This window comes from Apium graveolens, chromosome 5, assembly GCF_009905375.1.
Source record: "Apium graveolens cultivar Ventura chromosome 5, ASM990537v1, whole genome shotgun sequence".
NCBI classification, from domain to species: Eukaryota; Viridiplantae; Streptophyta; class Magnoliopsida; order Apiales; family Apiaceae; genus Apium; species Apium graveolens.
In genome coordinates this window covers 30,935,531-30,953,899 of record NC_133651.1, presented here as the reverse complement: position 1 = coordinate 30,953,899, position 18,369 = coordinate 30,935,531, and the positions used below count along the sequence as shown (strand labels likewise).

The window sequence follows — 18,369 nt, the reverse complement described above, 5'->3', positions numbered from 1 at the left end:
ATTCTTCAAGCATTGTCCTTGCAGCTTCAATAAGAGATCTATTCTTTCTTTCTACTACTTCATTCTATTGTGGAGTCCTTGCTGCTGAAAACTCATGCAAGATCCCATTTTCCTCACAAAATACTCTCATGACATAGTTCTTGAACTCAGTTCCATTGTCACTCCTGATTCTTCTAACTTTGAAATCAGGATGATTGTTAACTTGCCTTATGTGATTGATGATGATTTCACTAGCCTCATCTTTAGACTTTAGGAAATATGTCCAAGAGAACTTTGAGAAATCATCTACAATTACTAGGCAAAATATTTTCTATGAAATTGACAATACATTGACTGGTCTAAACAAATCCATGTGAAGGAGTTGCAGAGGCTCTTCAATTGCTGAATCAAGTTTCTTCCTGAATGATGCTTCGATCTGCTTCCCTTTTTGACAGGTATCACACAGTCCATCCTTTGTAAACTCCACTAGAGGAATGCCTCTAACTAGCTCTTTCTTTACCAGCTCATTCATGGTCTTAAAGTTTAAATGGGATAGCTTCTTGTGCCATAGCCAACTTTCATCTTGACTTGCTTTACTGAGAAGACAAGTTACAGATTCTGCTTTAGTTGAGTTGAAGTCAGCTAGATACACATTTCCTCTTCTCACACCAGTGAGAACCACTTTGTTGTTTTGATTGTTAGTCACAACACATGCTTCTTTGTTGAAGGTTACTGAGTTGCCTTTGTCACAAAGTTGGCTGATACTCAACAGATTGTGTTTGAGACCATCCACTAAGGCAACCTCTTCAATGATGACATTGTCCTTTGAAATCAAGCCATATCCTACAGTATAGCCTTTGCTGTCATCTCCAAAAGTGATACTTGGGCCAGCTCTCTCCTTAAACTCTATGAGCAGGGTAGAATCACCAGTCATGTGTCTTGAACATCCACTATCCAAGTACCAAAGATTCATTCTATTTCCCTGCACACATCAAAATTAAATCAAGTTGATTTTGGTACCCAAGTTTCCTTGGGTCCTGCCTTGTTAGCTTTCTTCTTCTGTTTCTTAGGCCTTATCTCATTTGACTTAGGAATTTCATGTTCTTCCTTAGTCAATTGGGTTGTACCTTTGAAACCACTAAATGCAACAGAATTATCATGCATGTTATGGCTAACAGGAAATGACATGCTTGGTGCAAACATGTTATTCCAGTAAGGCATGCTAAATGGCATTTGAGGCATATTGTATGTAGCATAATATGGATTAGGTGCAAATGGCATATTAGCAAACTGTGCATTCATGTTCTGTGTAGGCATAGCATTAACAGGCATGGGAGGCATGGCATTCATGTTAGGAAATTGAGGCTGAACAGACATGGGAGTAGGCATGGCAGATTTGCAATTAACAGACAAATGATTTACACTACCACACTTGACACAGATTTTTCTAGGAGCATATTTATCAGGTGTGTAGTTATTGTGTTTGTTAATCCCTACTTTACCATTCCTATTGTTTTTCCTTTTAGTCTCTGTTTTTACCTCTATCTTCTCAAGTCTGTCACTTAGCTGTTTGACAGTCATGTGACCAACATTAGCCTTTTTCCCTTTCTTAGCTTGACTTGACAATCCTGAAACAAAGTTCTTGGAAACAGACCCATACTTTTCATTTAGCTTGATTAATTTAGCTTTGCTAATGGGTTTGCTTACAGCCGACGGATGAGGATTTTTATCATTCGACGGATAACACTTTTTGTTATCCGACGGATAGTCCTCATCATCCATCGAGTCTACATCTGTCAGCAACCCATCTACCAAAATAGGTTCTAGTTTCTCCTTATTCTTTTTCCAGGCTTCATCACAAAAAGACTCAATTCCTTGAACCTTGGTGATTTGAGCATGAACATCCCTAGATGTTTTACATGCTTTAATCACCTCTTGTTCACGCTCGAGCTGCTTCTTCAAAATTTCTTCCTTTTTCAAGGACTCTGTTAATTCCTCCTTGGCAATCTTACACTCAATTTTTAGTTTCTCAAACTCAACAAACTGAGACTCAAGCACATTGTTCCTCTCACTGAAAAACAAATTATTTTCTTTGATTTTAGCATTTTCTTTAGTGAGAGACTTAAGTGTAACACGCAAATGATACAATTTTGTAGACATGTCATTTATGGCATCATTACACTCAGCTTTAGATAAATGTGCAAGGTTTGTAGTGATTACCTGATTGCTTGAGGAACTTGTCTCTGTTTCATCAGACCTGGCCATTAGGGCTAGATTGACATAGCTGACATCTTCATCTTTATCCAAACCATCAGCTGCTCAGTCATTCTCTTGTGTAATAAAAGCCCTTTCCTTTTGTTTGAGTAGATCAAAGTATTTTTGCTTGTAATCTACAGACTCAAACCTTTTCTTACTGGAATCTGACTTTCTACACTCATTTGCAAAATGTCCTGCCAAGCCACATTTGAAACATTTGAATTTTGACTTATCCACCATGTTTCTATTTGGCTTGGCTGCTCCAAAGTTCTTTTTGAACTTGAGCTTGGCAAATCTTCTTGAAAGGAATGCTAGGTGCTCATCAATGTCCTCCATGTCATCTTGGCTCAATGATTCTTCACTTTCTGCAGCTAGCCCCTTACCCTTACTTTCACAGACCTTTGAAGTTGATTCCACAGCTTCCATCTTCACTTCTTCTCCTTTTCCAGATCAGCAACTAGTGCAATGGATCCTCCTTTCTTCTTTCCTTTCTCCATTCTTTCATCCTGCTCTATATCAAGCTCATAGGTTTTCAGAATGCCATACAGTCTCTCTAAAGTAAACTCCTTATAATCTTGTGAGTTTCTCAATGAGACTGTCATTGGTTTCCATTCCTTTGGAAGAGATTTGAGAAATTTCAGATTGGAGTCTTTAGTCTGATAGACTCTTCCATGCAACTTAAGAGCATTTAGTAGTTTTTGGAATCTACTAAAAATGTCAGTGAGTGACTCACTTTCTTTATTGTGAAAATGCTCATATTGCTGAATCAGGAGCTGCATTTTATTTTCTCTTACTTGCTCAGTACCATCACAGATTATCTGTATTGTGTCCCAAACTTCCTTGGCAGTCTTGCAGTTGATGATGTTATCAAACATGTCTGCATCAACACCATTGAACAGAATGTTCATTGCCTTTTTATCTTTCCTGACTTGTTCAATGTCAGGATCAGACCATTCATGCCTTTGCTTTGGAACAGATGGCTCATTTCCTGTTGCAGCTCTCATTGGAACATGAGGGCCTCTTTCTATGCAGTCCACATAGGCCTCATCTTGAGAAAGCATATGAAGATGCATCTTTACCTTCCAATGATGGTAATTATCTTTATCAAGAAAAGGAATCTTGACTCCAACATCTTTCTTGTTCATCTTGCTGAATTGTTTTGATCTTTAAACTCTTTGTAGATTAAGAGCTTGCTCTGATACCAATTGTTAGTCCCTTAACAATGTAGCAAGAATTACAGAAGGGGGGTTGAATGGAATTCTTGAACTTTTTTTTTTGAAATAAAAATGTTCAACTCGATTATTGATATATTTGTTTTGATTAGCACAATGCAGAATATAAACTTAAATGAATCAAAACACGAGTAATTAAAAAAACAAGAGTCTTTAAAAAACTTTCTGGTGGATTTAAACAATTCCACCAGAGATATATATAATATATCGAGAGGACTCTGTGTGCGGAAATGCTCACAGCTGCTTACAAAATAGAACTGCTGAGAATACAGGAAATGCTAAAGATTATGCTTACAAAGATTTATCTGTTTTTGAGTTTCTCTCAGGTATCTCAGTTATTTTTCTATTTGCTACTCTCTTGGTTTATATTATACCAAGATTACAAAGTCAAAAAGACTGAACAAATATAAAATCTAACAGTCTTAATCTTTGCTGCTTTTCGTCCTCTATTACCCAGTTAATGGGCTTCCACAATGTGTTTGTATACAACTCGACGGCTGTGTGTCAGCTTTCACTGTTCAACTGATGTTTGAATTCTTGATATGATCATCCGTCGACTTTCAGATCATCCGTCGATGACTTAATTGATCATCCATCGACTGCTATGTTAAACATCTGTTGATAGTCATTTGATCATCCGTCGAAGGCTTTGTTAATCATCCGTCGGTAGCTATTTTGGCACTTGACTTCATTTCACTTATACAGAATTACAAGACATTACTTATGTACAATTAATCAACCTATTCTGCATATCTAGTTAAAGTCAACATGACTTATATGCTACTACAGATTCTATACAAAGGTGCATACATCACTGTGCTACAAACTTATTATTACATAAGCTACTCACTCGATGGATAATAAGTTAATCATCCGTCGGGACTAAAATGAGTTATCCATCGGGACTATAATTCTTATCCGTCGAGTGCTACATTATTTCACTAAGTAAAATCTACTTAGATGTTTTGTTCAAGTGATCATCAGGTACACAACATATTCACAACAAAGCCAAATAACCATCCAGGAAGAAGATAATATCAGAAACAAACCTTGTCCAAGTACAACTCAGTTGTCCATGTTGAAATCATGGTGATTTGGCATTTATCATCTTTATCAAGATTGTCAAGCTTTCGTAACAAAAAAGTCCTCAATGAATCCTGCCGATGAAGTAAAAAAATGGGGAAAAATACAGTTCACATATAATAACTTCATTAAAGCACATCTAATATTCATAAAATGAACTTTGAACTAGTAAGTTAAAGGCTGTTCAGATGCTAATAACATTTTACTTTGAACCAAGTAAAATGCTTTTGTTGTGTTTATAATGAGTTACCAGAGCATTAAAATAGAATCGATATTTATCACCATCATCTCTTTCCGAAAGCTCTCTCAGACCTTTAGTCAAACGGTTGCTATGCAAAAAATACATAAACTCAACAACTAATGTACAGAATTCTCAAATGCTCAGATATGTAGTCATCCCAAAACTTTAAAATAAAATGGGTTAAATATCAACTAGATCACTTATTGCATCCAAATATATCAAGTGAGTCACTGATTACAAAACTGACTCAATTGAGTCACTCATTTAAAAATTTGTATCAAAAATATCACTTTATCGTTAGTCAAAATTTTTAAAATTATTATATATTGAGTTTCGCACATTTTTTATGAATGATATTACATCCAAATGAAAGATTCCGACTTATAGTATTTTAGATAATATTTTTAAATTTTTAAAAATTTATCTACTATTTATTTTTATTTAAATCAAATAAAAAAATCAAAAAATTAAAAATAAATAGTTGATAAAATTTTAAAAATCTAACAATATTATCTAAAATAGTAGAATTCGAAACCTTTTATTTGGATGTAATATCATTCATAAAAAATGTGTGAAACTCAATATATAATACTTTTAAAAATTTCGACTAACGATAGAGTGATATTTTTTATACAAATTTTTAAATAAGTAACTCATTTGAGTCAGTTTTGTAATCAGTAACTCACTTGATATATTTGGACGCAACAAGTGATCTACTTGATATTTAACCCGAAATAAAATTAATCATACATTTGTTATATAGATTATAGTTCATACCTACCACCATCGCACACAAATCTAACAACAATATCCAAATTGAAAAAAAAGAATAATAAGGTTTTGAATCAAACAAAACTGTAAACATAGAACCAAGCATTTTGAGAATCAAGAGGACAAAGAACCAAATAGATTAGGAAGTCAGCAGAGCAAAGATGAGAAAAAAGAGAAAAGCACCCAAAAAATCCACACCTTACACAAGAAGAGAGTGAGTGAGAAGAGAGACAGTGAGAGATGAGAGATGCGAGAGAAGAGAGAATAGAGATGATAAAGTGAGAGAGAAGAGAGAATGAGAGAGAGGGGGGGATACTATTTTGGCTAAGGGGGAAATACTGAAAATAAAATTTTTGATTAGGGGGGGGTTTTGGTGTATTAACGGGGGGAAAGAAAGAAGCGGGCTTTTTTTTAAAAATGATTATAGACATCAGTTGTTTAAGATACCGATGTCTTACAACACTTTTAACATCGGTTTTGAAGCGACCGATGTTAAAACTGCGTTTAACATCGGTGGCATTTCTAACCGATGTTAAAGGGGTGATGTCGTAGGCACTATTTCTAGCAGTGTTGCACATATAAATCTCGCAATCTGAGTAATTACCTTGCTTCGACATTGCATCCCAATGATGTGCTAAAGGTTCTTCCTTCGGAAATTTGTGACCCATATCAAGGTAACGAAGTATATTAGCAAGAACTCCAACATAACAAAACAACATAGAACAACATAAATAAAAATGAAATACTTGAACATTTAAGAAATACATCAAATGATAGAGAAGTTATTACCATGCATTTTTTTCTTCCGGATGTTGAACGTTATTGTTCATAGGATCAAACACCATGACACCCCACTCATTCACAACAGATACCATAAAAATCCAAAGGTTCTCATTCATATTCGTGAAAACAAATATGACGTCCATCTTTTTAATTGGTGGACCTATCTCACAACTACTCAAAGTAAGAAAGAAGTGCTTTGTCTTCTCAGAAAAGGGCTTTGTGTAGTCAACATCCTTAGCCAAAGTGATGAAAAATGAATTCATGGAATAGTAAGAAGGCATCCTCAGATACATGCCCTCAACAACAATGGCTTCCTCACTGCCACACAACAACTAATGTACACATTAAACATGCAACATTTGTAAAATATTCAAATTACATTATGAAATCACATGAGGTAGATAAATGCACGAAGGGTTAAACATTATACTGTATATGTATTTATGATACAGTCATCGAGCTAAGCACGAGATTTTAGACTATGCATAACATTATCACGTAAGTCCTACATAAAATTGTGCTTGACACAAACCCCCACAAGCAAACCTCCCCATCCCCAATCTCTCCTAATAACATTCATCTTCTCCCGTGTTAGCCTTTTATTTATCTCACATTTCTCCTTCACAGGGTTGCACACATTCATCTTATCGGGCCTCGAAGAAGACGACCATGTTGTCTCAGTCCATTATGTCTCATCACACAATCAGAATGTTGGTACTCAACTACCTCATAACGCAGTACCGTAACCCTAGCAAGCCCAAAAAAATGCGCTTCTCAATCCTTTGCTGATATATCATGATCCCTATGTGAATCCTCCTCAACCTCGTGAAAGTGGGCATAAAGCGTCCACGTCACAATATCACTGGGAACTCCATCAAACTCGCATCTATAGTGTGGTAAACTATGATGAGGAGTCAATCTACTATCACGTATATCGGTACCTCATTTCCTCTTACCCGCAACAACAATCCCCTCTCCTAGAGGATCCTAATCCATAGCATCATTCAGAACATCCTCATCCTTCCGCTTACCCTTCCCTCCCATTCCCCTCACCTTACCCTTATCCTTAGCCTCCTTCACATCCTTAACCTTCTTCCTCTTAACCTCATTCACCTTCTTCCCATTTACCCCTTTCATCTTATCCTCTTTCTTCCTCTTAGGCTTAACCTCAACCTGAACATCCTTCTCCTCCTCATCAACAATCTCCTCAACTATCCTAGCCAAAAACTCAGCAATTGGATATAAATCCCTGGTAGGATCAAAAAGAGGTTTCTCGATCAAGAACCGCTCATATGACCACAACTGCAATAACCATGTACACCAAGCAATCGTCTTCACCTCCTTTTGGGAAACATGCTCCAGACCGCTGTACAAATATGCAAGAAATGCCCCGGGATCATGAAGGCACAAACCTAAGTCTTCGTATCTATTTAATGTATCTCAGGTGCACAATATTCCTACTAGTAGTAGGAAAGAGAAAAAAAACTAACAATCACAAGCAAGTACGCCTGTTTGGATGACAATCCTCCTCGTATCAGGACCCAGGTCACCCCTCCCATACCTCCGATATAACCAGGTGTACTTAATTCCTCCTCTAGTGAATGTTAGTTTTACACCCTCATCTGTCAACGGTTCAAACCAATCCCTATCAAAAATACCACACATTGCTATCAAGACCGTTCCCAACTATCAGATGCCCATAATTTGGGTAAACCCAAGATATGGACAATGTCCTCAAGGGTCATTTCCATCTCCCCATATCTCAAGAAGAAGTTGTCGATCTCGGAACGCCACATCTCAACAAGTGTCGTGACAAAATCTTGCATCATTTTACAATACCACGCCCAAGTTGGAAAACCTGCCAAAACCAATTGTATGCGGTAACTCATTCTGAACATCAGACAAAAGCCATGCACGCATGTTTCTATTCTCACAAAAACACTCCAAAGGACCCCGCTCATTATCATCTCAAATATTTAAACTCACATGATACTCGTTATCAAAGGTAATTGTCTGACTAACATGACCCGGTAATATGTTATCCATCCTGAAATAATAAACATATAAGTCAATATTCGATAGTTCGAACACACATCCAATGATGTATAATAAGGAAATATCTACAATCTATATTGACGTGTACAATCCACTTTCATATTTATGTTTACTAAAATAATTTCATAACACATAAACACCAAATACGTTCACCTTGTAAAATGGTGCAAAAATTCAGATTTCTGATTTATAAATAAGGATCACAACATAAACACAAATTAAAAACTTTTAACCATATAGAATGTTATGCCACATTTTGGCATAATCCAAATTTCTATTATTATTAATTATTTATTCCGATTAATAATTATAACTTAATGCATAAATTTTATCCTCTATCTGAAATGAAATGAGGAAACAATCAATCACAAGGAACAAATTGCGGAAAATATCTCGAAATGATATCTCTCAAATCAAGAAAGATATCACAACGCTCAGATTAAATCAAATAAAATAGGTAATTAGCACATTAACAATACTTATCCCTAATTTTTCTTAGGGATAAGCCCAATTTCACAGAACTGCGTAGGCTTGATTCAATATTAATTGGTACACATGCATCTTGGAAAAAGGGATCCGATATAACGAGACAAATCGAGACACCTCCCAAGTCCATTCACCCTATTTTTTAATAAACCTCAATCCCTAAAAACAGCCACAAATCGCTCTAATATTCCAGCAACCCTCCGATTTCGTGTTATTAAGAAATTCCTCCAACAACATAGACATAATCATATATAATCACCAATAAATTGTATTTAACAAATTTGGAACAATACAGGTATAATAATCACGTATAACCAGCTCGGCCTCCTACAACTCGGATTGGGAACGAATAAAGTTGTATAACATTATAATTATACATAAAACAGGACCAAATAAACAAATCCACAATTCCTGATTGAAAAAAATTCGAATGTAAATCCTAACCTTGAAATCAAATCTCGAGTTCAAAAAGGGAAGAAATTGGTCTTGAATACGCGATTGGAACGCAAAGATTACGGTTGGAGACTAAGAATGACAACAATCGCCTCCTAATCGCTCACAAAAATGAGTCTAATTGAGAGTATTTGATTTTTCGTTTATATGATAAGAAACAGGTTTTTGGTTTATGCAGATCTCCAGGTCTTCTGCGTAAAATATCTGCGGAAGAGTTTTAAGGATAATTTTATCATTACACCTTTTGGGGGGTAATTTACGCGGCAATGCTGAACTTAACTCCTTTCAGCGGATATTATACACGGAAATGATACATTTTTTTATACCGTGGTAGTTAAATTGTTCATCCAGTTCCCAAGAGACAGTGTGTTAGTTAAGTGTTACCTAACACACGATACACAAAGACGATGACGTATAAACATTTTATCAATATACTTTGCCCAATTAGAACTGTAAATTTGGAAAAAGAATGGCATTCAAATTACGACCAACTTTTGTTAGCCAAATAATATTATTCATTCTTAATTCAGATTTTCTATTATTTCAGACCATTCAGATATAAATCATTCATATTTGCCAAATGACCCCTAACATAACTAAAACGAAGACTGTCTGTCTCTAAATTGCACAATAAATGAAAATAAAAAATTTAAATTTAAAATAAAATATTTATATTTTTAACTACAATAAATTGTTTAATAATTTAATAATTTTCATATTTGAATAAAATATGTTTTACATATTTCTAAATAATCCTATATTCTTTACCAAAATTTTTAGATTAAACCGGAGATGGGATGTTCAAACGGGCCAACATATTAACATAAGGCCCAAATAAGGAGGCAAACCCTAGCTACAAAGGGGTTTATTAATCAGAAAGCGCTTTAACATTTTCCCCTTTGCTTGAGCAGCTGCAACAACAATGGTGAGTCTTCTTCTATCTTTTCACACTTGAATTTATATTTGTATATGTGTAAGTATAGATGTATTGATCTGTTGATTTTAATTTTTGTAATAATCAGGTGAAGTATTCTAAAGAACCCGTCAATCAAACCAAGTGTATGTGTTGTTTCTGAGTTAAAATGTTTGAATTTATGGTGTGATTGAAGTTGTGAATGTACTAATGGTTGTGTTTTGTGATTCGTGTTTCAGCTTGCAAGTCCCGGGGGTCTGGCCTTAGGGTTCATTTCAAGGTACCTTTTTTGTCTTTGTAAAACTGTGTGATTGCTGTTATGTTTTTAGGTCTGTTTATTAAATTAATACACACAGAAAGAGATATATTTAGAGAGAGAGGAGGAGAGGGAGAAGGGAGGGAGAGAGAGAGAAGCAGAGGGAGGGAGGGAGGGAGGGAGAGAGAGAGAGAGAGAGAGAGAGAGAGAGAGAGAGAGAAGCAGAGAGAGGGAGAGAGAGGTGTTAATGATATGGGTGATGAAAGAAATGGGCTTGGTGTTGTTATTTTGGATGTGTAACTAAGTGATATGTTAATGAGTTAATGAATGCTTACTAGATTGAACTTTGATATTGAAAATTGGGTTTTATTTTGTACATGATCTTATAGTTATGATTATAATTTGGTCATGTTGGTCTCGTTGTTGACTGATGTTTTGATTTTATTATTCAAGTTAGTTTATTGTACATATTGTGTGACCACTCAGGTACAAGTGATATTTCCATTTCTAAAGTTCGGATTAGTATTTGATGTATGATAGTAGTAGTTTTGGGTATAGCTTGCTTATTTGCCAGAATAGCATGGATATAGTGTTTCAGAATTGCCAGTATAGCATGGTAGTGTCTCAGATTTCAGTCCCAGATGTTTTACAAAGAGCAATGATATTAAAATTGATGGAAGGTTTTTGTTTGTCTGGGGTTTTCCTCTTTCTCGAGTAATTAAATGCCTTCCAATGGGTTTCTGCAGAACACTAGAGAAACAGCACATGCTATTCGCAGGCTACCCTTGATCAAGGCCAAAAGGTACTTGGAAGATGTTCTTGCTCACAAGCAAGCAATCCCATTCACTCGCTTTTGCAGGGGAGTTGGCCGTACTGCTCAAGCAAAGAACAGGCATTCTAATGGCCAAGGACGTTGGCCCGCTAAATCTGCTAAATTCATCCTGGACTTGCTCAAGAATGCTGAGAGTAATGCTGAAGTATGTATTTCTGCTCTCTGGTTACCTTCTTAATTGTGCTTTCAACATTTCCCTCACACTAAAGTATATTGTGGTCTCAACATATATTGTAGGTGAAAGGATTGGACGTGGATTCACTCTACATATCTCACATCCAGGTGAACCAAGCACAAAAGCAGAGGCGTCGCACATACCGTGCCCATGGGCGAATCAACCGTAAGTTCTCATACAAGTTTAGAAACCTGATGAACTCAATAGACTATAACACAGTTGTTTAATCATGCTCAAAGCTCGATTAGTTATAATATAACACTCTTTTCTGACAACAGAATGGTTATTTTCAATGTGTCAATTAACATCAAGTATTTGAAGTTAATTTTTAACAATCTTAATTGCCAATTACCTTTGCAGCTTACATGTCTTCTCCATGTCACATTGAGTTGATTCTGTCCGAAAAAGAAGAGCCGGTGAAAAAGGAGGTAACTGTTGTGTTTCTTTTTAATATTATGTGTTTTCTTTTAATCGTACACCTGTCTTAAAAATCTTCTTTTTTTTTGCAGCCTGATACTCAGTTGGCATCTAGGAAGAGCAAAGGTGGCCAAGTCTTGCGCAGTGGTGCTTCATCTTAGAGATTGTGATGGAAGTGATTTAAGGAGCAATGATAAATCTTTTTGCCCAATATTCTGAGAATGTTTTTGTTTTGTTATGAATTCTCGCATTATGAATTATCTTTTAATATGTGGTGAATTTAGTTAAACTTTGATTTTCCTATTTGTTGGGTGTTTTAATGTTGTTTGTTAACTGGATTTAATGGATTAATCTGAAGGCATTGATGAGTCCTGGTTAAATCTGTCGTCAATTTAGGTTTTAATTTTAATACCCGGAAAAGAACGGAAAAGGCTTTGGACTTGCTACATCTACTTACAAAAACTAGATAGTATTTCTATGTATGAACCATTGACAAGTATTTTATTTGTGATGTAGAAAATAGTCTCTTCTTATTTAGGAAGGTTTAAAATCTGTACAATTTTAATAGCTGCCTATAAATCTTGTAATCTAATAGTATTTGTTAGAACTCTTAAACAAAAATGTTAATGAATAAAACGTAAACAGTGTTGTATGTTCATAAGTTGAACGTCACTTAACCAAAGAGTTAGCTGCCAAACTATCAAATCTACCGAGGGCAAGAGACTAATGACTACTCCCTTTTTTTTATTTTGGGATGTCTCATTCATTTCTATACATTTCAAAATTTATTTTTTCATTTTGGGATGTCTAATTCATTTCTATACATTTCAAAATTTATTAAAAATAGTAAAAAATTTATAATATAAAAATTAATTATACCCATTAATTTCTTCCACTACACTAACTTTATATATTTAATATTAATTGACCCCACCACTTTACCTATTTTTCATATTTTTTCTTATGAAATTTAATTTTTTTTTAAACTCCGTGCCCAAACCAAACATATACAATTCAACGGGACGGATTAATACTTGGACTGTTCATCTAAGAAAATGAAAATTTTATTCTTATTTTTATCCCATTAGTCATATTTTCATGTTATAAACAATATTCAAATATTCTATATATTTCAGTTAATAAATCAGTTGAACTCAAATAGATATACAAAATATATAAAGAGTAGCGCTATTGCGAAAAATACCCTAAAAAATTCTAAAATAACAAATGACTTGTTTTTATTAGGGAAACTCACATATACGTACAAAATACATATCATTTATATGGAATAATCAATAATAAAATGATAACTCATTATTTGAAAATAATTTAGGAACTATAACATTTCTGATTTACCAAAGTGGTAATGTTAGAGATGCGAAGTTGCGAACGCATTATATGTCCCTAGCAGGTACCCATTTGCCCAGGACCGGATGTCATATATATCACTTATAAAGAATTTGCATTTATAGAGGACTGCGAGTTTAGAGGATTTTCGGGAGTCTCAACTCACTTCAAACAATGTAAATAGTAAGTTTCATGTTAATAATAAAAATGTTCATATTTCTTTGTTATTATTATTTATTCTTATTTCAAGGTTCACGATAACAATAAAAATAAAAAAAAAGTATTGGAAAAATAAGCGTCGAAAAATATTTATTGAGAAAAACAAATGAAGAGAGGATCAGGCGCCATATAAAACTTATAAAGGATTGCGAGCTTAAAATATTTTTAATCTCAACTCACTTCAAATAATGTAAAAAGTAGATTTCATGTCAACAATAAAGATATTCATATTTCTTTGTTGTTATTATTTTATTCTTATTTCAAGGTTCACGACAACGAAAAAAATATTGGAAGAATAAGTGTCAAAAAATATTTATTAAAAAATATTAAGTTAAAAGAGACCGAATGCCATATATAAAATTTATAAATGATTGCAAGTTTAGAGTATTTTCAAGAGTATCAACTCACTTCAAACAATCTAAATCTTAGATTTCATGTCAACAGTAAACACGTTCATATTTCTTTGTTGTTATTAATTCATTCTTATTTCATGATTCACGATAACAAAGAAATGAAAAAAATATTGAAAGGCTAAGGAGGTGTTTGGATGCATTTTGAGAATTAGAATGAAGGGTATGTGAATGGGGTTAATAGGATTTAGAATGAAATGGAAATCGAAGAGTATGGTGAGTTTGATTTACGCACCAAGAGTGAATGGAGTTTCCATTCCCTACCATTAAATTGGTAATCCAAACGCTATCACTTGGCTTTAAAGTTTCGATTCCTGTTAACCGGGAATATTAACCATTAACCAAACACCCCCTAAACATCAAAAAATATTAATTGAAAAAAATAAATTAAGAATATTTGTTGAGAAAAATAAATTAAGAGAGGACCGAACGGAATATATAAAACTTATAAAGGATTGCCAGCTTAGAATATTTTCAGGAGTAAATGAAGAAATGTAAACAGACGTTTCATATCGATAATAAAGATGTATACAAAGAAATGAAAAAATATTGAAAGAATAAGCGTCAAGGAATATTTAAAAATAAATTAAGGGTTATGCAAATACTCTTGAAAAAGAGGTCAAGAACAGAGACTTTTAAATTTTTAAAATTCTTAGAAAATTTTTGGAATTCTAATTTCTAAAATTGCTCTTATTTTTTAAATTAGGAGTTTCTAAAAAAAAGTTTTTTATTTGGGATAAAAGTGACTACTAGTGTGTTTGGTATTAGTATCGTCGCTGACAGTAACAATAACTTTTCACTGAAAAATAGTTAAAAAACTGTTTGGTAAAATTTAAAAGCTGTTTTTCAGAAAAGTACTTTTGACCTAAAAGCTACTGTTGTTATTAAAGAAAGCAAGTTCTCCCATTCTTTTAGAAAAAGCTGTTTTTTAGCTTTTGCGTGAAACAAAGTTGATTTCAAAATCAAATCTTACCAAAAACATTATTCAAAACATATACATATAAAAAAAATTATCAAACAATCATATGATTTTTACGACACTTTTTCCAACAAACAACAATTTTAACAACAATCCCAAACAGAGCCTACAAACAGTCACCGAATAGTGTGTATTATATCTTTTTATAATTATATTCCATAAAGTCTTTAGGAAAATAGAACCCTGCTTTTACAAGATATACGGAAAAGATATACCGGATACGTTGGGTACCCCAACGTTTGATTTGGTTAGTAGTTTCTTGAAAATATTCTTAATGTACACCACCAGTATTGTCAATAAGAAGATCTTCAATAATCTCCTACTTTACTCCTAAATAATAATATAAATAATTAAGGTCTTAATTAGTTACACTTAAAAAATAATATAAATAATTCAGCTCTTAAGAAGTCCTGCATAGAAATATTTTTGACTAGAAATTTTACTGGAGTACAGGGCTAAACCTTAAGTTTTTACTATTCATTCATTCATAGCAATCTGCAAATGAGAATGTCATTATAAAACTATTCATCATCCTGGAGACTATTTATCAGGTATAGCATCTCCAATTTACGATTAAGACAAGGAAATACAAATATTAATATCATGTATGAGAAGCTTCCAGATATCTCCACAGCTTTTCCGATCTTGAACATTTTATTTTCTACAATAGAACAGAAGAGTATAATCAGAAAACAAAAGCAAGATGTAGGTAGACAATGAAAAACGGCAAAAATGATAATGACTTCTAAACTCACATATTTTATTGAAGGCAACGATATCACAGCTCTGGACGTACTCATTTACTGGCTCAGCAGTAAGGCAGTCCTCAATAAGATCGTCAACAGATACCAAGTCATCTACGATGGTCAGCATAATCTGCAGCTTCTTTATACCATAGCCAACAGGTACAAGCTTGGCTGTCCCAAGAAAATCAAGTTTTAGGGACAGGATAAACAATTATAATTTGAGGGTTCATCACAGATCAAGGGGTGAGAACACATACATGCTCCCCAAAGCAAGCCTTCCTTCTTGATACTTCTAACAGCTTCCTCAAGCTTTGTCATGTCAGTTTCATCATCCCATGGTTTCACATCCAGCAAGACTGAAGACTTTCCGGCTGAGAATGAAATTAAGGAACACAAAAGCGTAAGACAAAAATACAGATGAAACTCAGGCTTGACGCAAAAAAATTAATTTACAATCCGAACATCAACGTAGTGCAAACAGAGTGCAGGTTATAAACAGTGCAAACTCAAACAATTGATTAGATCGAATAATGTAATGTTCATGATCAATGAACAATGCAGATGACAACATGTGAAAAGAAGACTTTACACTCTTTCTTCTTTCCAGATGCCTTGACAGCGGCTGCACGTTCTTCAGCAGCCTTCTTTTCCTCTTCAGTCTCCTCGCCAAACAAATCAACATCATCATCATCATCGTCATCCTCCGCAGCAGAAGCCTGGAAAGTTGTAAACAAGAACTGATAAATTAGTTTTCTGAATTAGATTGAGGTAAGAAGCATGAAGTGTTGCTTTTAGGAATTACACATATTACTAAAAAGAAGGGAGAAAGAGATTAGCAAAGATCTACAACTAAAATTACCCAACAACTTTTTAACATTTAAAAGATAGGTAACAGATCAGCTTAAAAGAGGAACTTACTTTAGTGTCAGCAACAGGAGGAGTTGCAACAGAAGACCCCTCTACAGTAACACCACAACCTTTGGCAGACACACCACTGCAGTTGGTCACATAACCAATCAGAATTTTTTTAATCTAAAGCATAAAAATGATTATTAATAGCATAATACTGCTTACTGCAGCAGTTCACTGTTCACATTTCATAAGTAGGAAGCAACTTACGAAATCCTCAAAAGAGCCTCGATGTGATTGTACCACCGTGAAACATTCACATAATTTGATGACGGTGGCTTTGCAAGGGCCGCATGAACAGCAAGGTCATCCTTTGAAGCTTGATATCTGTAAAGTAAAAAATTAAGGCAAAATTAGAAAACTAGATGATTCATACAACATTGTAGCTAGAACGACACTCACCCAGAGATGTAACTTCGTGACAAGAGGTACTCATCAAGCTTCTTAAGGCCAGCCTCAGCGCTAAGGTTGTAAAACACGACACCCATGACCGTAAAGTAGTGGTTCTTCTACAAGAAATTAAAAAATGCATACCCATCAACACTTATAAAAGATGATAATAACTTTCATATTAAACCGTCATCAGTTAATTAATTTAATTCACAATTTGTCATGTATTGAGCACAATTTTGACAACATATCCTTCACTACACTAACTTCTTACCTAAGTTTGCTTTGATTCCCCTACGAAGAAAAGACTAATTCGAAAGACAGAAAACCACAACATGATCAACAAAAGCACATACAATTGAATACTATTTTAATGTAACCCACCCCTATCGAGTTTCGGCCATTGATCATTACTTGCTACTATATGCACAATTACATCTCATCCATACCATTGTAACAATTCAATCCAATTATATATGTATCCATCTTTAGCCTAAAATCATCAAATACAAAGCAACAGAACACAATCTTCACATACTAAACTAATAAAAATACAATTTTTAACAAAAAGACTCGATCTTTATCACTTCATTACATACCAAAGCAATAAAAATACAATCTTTAACAAACAGACTCAATCTTTACCAGTTCACTGCATATCAAAGAAACACATACAATCTTTAACAAAAAGACTCAATCTCTATCACTTGACTACATACCCAAGCAATATAAATGCAATTATTAACAAAAAGACTCAATCTTTATCACTTCACTACATACCAAAGCAATAAAAATACAATCTTTAAAAAAAGATGCAATATTTGTCAATTTATTGGGTCATAAACCACTCAATGAATAAAAAATTCACAATTCAATTAACTGTAAAAAAACCACGTTTTATCTAAAACATGTAAAATTGAGTGAAGTTAAGTCAATTACACAGATAAGTAAATCAAAATTGTACAAAAAGAAATACAAGCACGTGTGTGAACTCACCTGAGCTGAAGTTTAAGTGATATAGGGTTCTTGAAGAAAGCTAAAGAGACTACAAAGATTGAAGCTCTCGAGAGTTCTATATATCCAAGATGGAGGAGGGGTACTTTCGGTAGTTTTGCGAATTAACTCGGTTTGGGCTGTGGGCTATTGGGCCTTGCTTCAAATTAAAAAAATAAAAAATATTCAAATTTTATATTTAGTTTGAAATTTTTTTTTTATTATTATTATGAAAGATGGACGAGGGGTATTTTAATTTATTTCTGAAATCAATTTTTTCCCTGTTCTAATATCAGATTTTTTTTAAAAAAAGGTGTTTTAGAGAGCCAAATTCACGAAATAACATGTAAAATTCATTAAAAAAAATCATATGTATAGGCATATTCTGTCAAGAGACATGCTCATATTATAACATGTCTTTTTGATTAAATTAATTTTTTTTAT

At 33.9% G+C, this 18,369-nt stretch overlaps 2 protein-coding genes across 2 annotated transcripts; one reads left to right on the top strand and one right to left on the bottom strand.

Moving 5' to 3' along the window:
* The first annotated feature begins 10,152 nt into the window (after positions 1–10,152).
* Positions 10,153–12,235, top strand: LOC141723784 (large ribosomal subunit protein uL22y-like). Its single transcript, XM_074525672.1, has 7 exons — positions 10,153–10,264; positions 10,362–10,398; positions 10,492–10,532; positions 11,255–11,485; positions 11,578–11,680; positions 11,876–11,943; positions 12,025–12,235. The coding sequence occupies exons 1-7, from the start codon at positions 10,262–10,264 to the stop codon at positions 12,091–12,093; spliced, it is 552 nt and encodes a 183-aa protein (XP_074381773.1). The 5' UTR covers positions 10,153–10,261; the 3' UTR covers positions 12,094–12,235.
* Positions 12,236–15,343: 3,108 nt separating this feature from the next.
* LOC141723783 (elongation factor 1-delta-like) lies at positions 15,344–18,051 on the bottom strand. The gene is made up of 8 exons (XM_074525671.1): positions 17,929–18,051; positions 16,945–17,051; positions 16,753–16,869; positions 16,552–16,627; positions 16,223–16,349; positions 15,891–16,004; positions 15,643–15,804; positions 15,344–15,548 (listed from the first exon to the last, which is right to left on the bottom strand). Coding segments are annotated over exons 2-8 (684 nt in total). The 5' UTR covers positions 17,031–17,051; positions 17,929–18,051; the 3' UTR covers positions 15,344–15,546.
* Positions 18,052–18,369: the final 318 nt, after the last annotated feature.